At 37.5% G+C, this 3,646-nt stretch overlaps 1 protein-coding gene across 1 annotated transcript; it reads right to left on the bottom strand.

Moving 5' to 3' along the window:
* Positions 1 to 1,448: 1,448 nt before the first annotated feature.
* Positions 1,449 to 3,109, bottom strand: LOC130712979 (probable inactive poly [ADP-ribose] polymerase SRO2). Its single transcript, XM_057562789.1, has 4 exons — positions 2,676 to 3,109; positions 1,848 to 2,086; positions 1,649 to 1,776; positions 1,449 to 1,541 (listed from the first exon to the last, which is right to left on the bottom strand). Exons 1-4 carry the CDS (start codon positions 3,107 to 3,109, stop codon positions 1,449 to 1,451), a joined length of 894 nt encoding a protein of 297 aa, XP_057418772.1.
* Positions 3,110 to 3,646: the final 537 nt, after the last annotated feature.

The following is a 3,646-nucleotide window of genomic DNA, read 5'->3' as shown; positions in this document are numbered from 1 at the left end:
TTGCACAATGGCAATTTTACCTCCTATTACTAGTTACCATATAAATTTTGGATGGTTGAGCAGGTTATGATAGATGTAACCAATCACGTCGGTAAACCGACCTTAATCTAGCAATTAATAAGTCATGAATCGTTATTTGCTCCATTAAAATTTATTTCTGGGCTTGGTCCTCGGAAGGTTGCATCCTTACAGAGATCCTTAGTAAGAGCTGGTGCAAAAAATGGATCTTGATGATTTTGCAACATGATTGGACAGGTTCTAGCCTCGGATTCAAAGAGAAGGGAGGAAGATCTTCAAGAAAGTACATTCCTTTATAAAAAGGAGGTCGTCGGAGATTCGCCGGAAATCGCCTCCGGCGGCGGTTTAGCCGGAAATCGTCAAAACTATAAACACCAAGACTCAACCTTTTTGAACAAAGACAAGGTTTATGATGAGTAGTCCCTTGCTTGGCTTCTATTTTCAAAAAAAATAATTCCTCAAAACACAAGAACTAGATGCTCTAATAAAAAGCATCAACATTTTTCAAAACTCTTTTCACAAACATGAAGTCAAGGATGTTACAAGCTCACCACAACAACAATAACTCAGTTTTGAAAGGATTAAAGAGAAAGATGGCTCCTTTTTGAATTTGGAAACCATCACCATGATCCTCACCTTGAGTGCTAGATCCTTTGTGAAGAGTCGAAGAGAAAAATATTATTTCTTGATGGTATTTAGGGGTGATGAGTATTTTGGTTCAGCTTTTGGAACAATAAGACAATGAAGAAGATGAAGACAAGTTCTCTCTCAACTCTCTCTTATCTTCTCTCTAGACTTCTCTCTTTTCCTTCACCAATTGAGCAAGAAATCAAATAATGTGCCTTAAAGGGAGGGTTGGATGACTGGCCCCAAATATGGTATTCTTCCATGCATACCATATTTGTCCTATTTCCTCATGATACTAGGTGCATAGCTCTTGGTTCATGAGGCAAGCTATAAACTTTCCCTCCACACTTCAAAATCTGAATACCCAGCTAAATCCTTGGAGAGTAATTGGTCAATTTCAAAATTGCCACATTTACGAACCGAACTCGGCTCGTTTTACGAGCAAAAACACTACCGGACAGGTTTCTCAACCCCATATCAACACTAAAGTCAAAATTCACCAAAATATGCGTAGATTATCATAATGATAAGGAAAATATTTATTTCTCCCTCGAATAATAATTCAATGGCAAAAAGATGTTCTAAGTGAAACGCGTCAGTTCGATTGTTTTCCGAAGCGCAACTGAATTTTCCAACAAGTGAAGAATGGAACACTCAAAAAATAACATTGATATTAAAAATGAAAATATTATTTTCATTGGATTAAAACCATCATGCAAAGTTATAAGGATCACATTAAACAAACATTGAGGCACTAAACCGAGAAATTAACCGAGTTTATTTCTCTTAATCAATCACGAGTCTTAATGAAAACAGCTCATGACCTCCATCAACAGACTTTCCCCAGCAATCTCTCTTAGCCTTTGCATCAAAACCTCTCCTGATATAATGTTTTCCTGAAAAACAAAGGAATCTCAACTAACAATTACAAAAAAAAAAATTGAGAGTGCATGCATGCATGATTGTCTCAAACTTCATAAGCAAATCGATAAGAAGCACTTACATTGAATTCATGGTGTGACTTTGAAATGAGGGCCATGTCATTCAAAGGCAAAATCCTAGATAACGCCATGATAAACGTCCCGATCGGTACCGACGGGGCAATTGGTCTCTCAGCCATATTCCAAGGCCCTGTAAAAATTGAACAAGTGAATAATTTTACCATGAATTGTTCAGCAATAGCTACACACCCTTAACCGAACCTGTGGTGCGGGGGAGAACCCTGAAACTCAAAACATATTCAGGCAAGACATGTGTGTTCATGTTGTTACTCAAAATGAAGATTTCCTTAAAAGATGAAACATCATGCACTGCAGTATCGTACTCCTCAGAAATCGGTTCGCATTCAGAACCGGGAGCCACCACCGCCATCCTCCCCAAGATAACACGACACAACAGCAAGTGCTTCAAGCCATCATTGTCAGTACAAGTCCTTCCCATACTGCACCACACAAAGGAAAAAAAAGTTATTATAATCATTATTAATTAGCACTTTTTTTATCATTATTAATTAAGTTTCAAAGAAATGTGTGATTTTGGTCTTCTACCTACGTTTAAAATTAAAAAATTATATTGTTTAATATATTAACTTGTCGTCTAATATCAATTAATGAAAAAGTTGATGTAAATCACAATATTTTTATCTGAAGAAGAATTTAAGACAATTTATATCATTTCAACATTAATTATGCATATCTTTCAATTTTTTTTTTTTTGAATTCAAAAAAAAAAAGAACATTATTTATGTAGAATGACTCAATGTTGAAAAAAAACAATTAGAGGGACCAAATCTCGTATTCATGATTCTATAGGACAAAAAATGTTCTTTTTTAAAAATTGCAGAGTAGTCAGATTAAAATAATAGTACATTTGTTTGTTTCAGATTCAAAAATTATATTTAATTGTCAAAACTCAAAACAATAATATGTGCCATAGTATAATAATAATAATAATAATAATAATAATAATAATAATAATAATAATAATAATAATAATAATAAACGTAATAAAATAATAAAATCGGCACGTGCCATAGTATTGGCGAATCCTCTGGAGAGAGACGCAGGCCATGTCCATGGAGTTGATCTTTGCTGAAACCGTGTCGAACGATGTCCATGATCTCATCCATGTCGAGAGCACCGAACCATGCATGCTCCACGTTCGCATCGCCATCACGCGCACGCGCCGTCGCACGCGCGTAGATCTCGAACGCGTCAATACGCGCCTGCGTCATCACCGTCGGAAAAGTGTTTCTCTTTATTGAAACCACCTGGATATTCTCTGCGAGAAACCCCAGTCCCGCCATGAATCTGCCACGGATGGACTCCATGCTTCGGCCATCCTGCCGGACAAGGTACTCTCCTTCGATAATGCTGCTCCCGGTATCGGAATCGGAATCATCAGCAGCGGCGGCGGCGGCGGCATAGGCAGCCTCATTGGCGGCGGCGGCGGCATGAGGATCCATCGGCAGGAACGAGAGGAGAACGAGATAGGGTTTAAGAGAAAGAGGATTGTGTGATTAGAGAATGAGTGAGTGTGAAATGACCTAGATGAGGTTGAATTTTATAGGTCTTATCATGATTGATTGTGCAGAAAAGGAAAATTTGCTGGCGTTTTAGATAAGAGCCAACGCAAAGGTGATTTCACGTGGACGAACGAGTTAAAATTTGACATGTTGAGTTTCGTGTGGATCGAAGAAGAATGATTGGAGAAATTTGACACGTCGGCTTCAACGTGGAGTTCTAAGGGAAATCCCCAAAGGCGCACTTGATTAAGAGTAAAAAATATAAAATATAAAACACACAGAAAAGGAAATAAGATGGTGTTAACTAAAATGGAAGACTATAAGAAGAAGAAAAGAAAAGTAGTGATAGAGAAGATTAGGGTTAGAGGTCCTGCTGCTGCTGCAGCAACAAGTGTTGTTGTTTCAGTTTCAAGGTGTGTGAAATGGGGGAAGATTTTATATGATTACATTGAGTTTGATCCTTAATTTGAGTTTCAA

Source organism: Lotus japonicus, chromosome 4, assembly GCF_012489685.1.
Source record: "Lotus japonicus ecotype B-129 chromosome 4, LjGifu_v1.2".
NCBI lineage: Eukaryota > Viridiplantae > Streptophyta > Magnoliopsida > Fabales > Fabaceae > Lotus > Lotus japonicus.
This window is presented reverse-complemented; position numbering and strand designations above follow the sequence as displayed.

Excerpts from the sequence above, each read along its gene's own strand:
- LOC130712979 (XM_057562789.1), bottom strand. The coding sequence starts at position 3,109 with ATGGATCCTCATGCCGCCGCCGCCGCCAATGAGGCTGCCTATGCCGCC. Across the intron at positions 2,087-2,675 it reads GAGGATTCGCCAATACTATG|TATGGGAAGGACTTGTACTG; the intron begins GCACGTGCCGAT and ends TGTGTGGTGCAG. Across the intron at positions 1,777-1,847 it reads GGTTCTCCCCCGCACCACAG|GGCCTTGGAATATGGCTGAG; the intron begins GTTCGGTTAAGG and ends CAATTTTTACAG.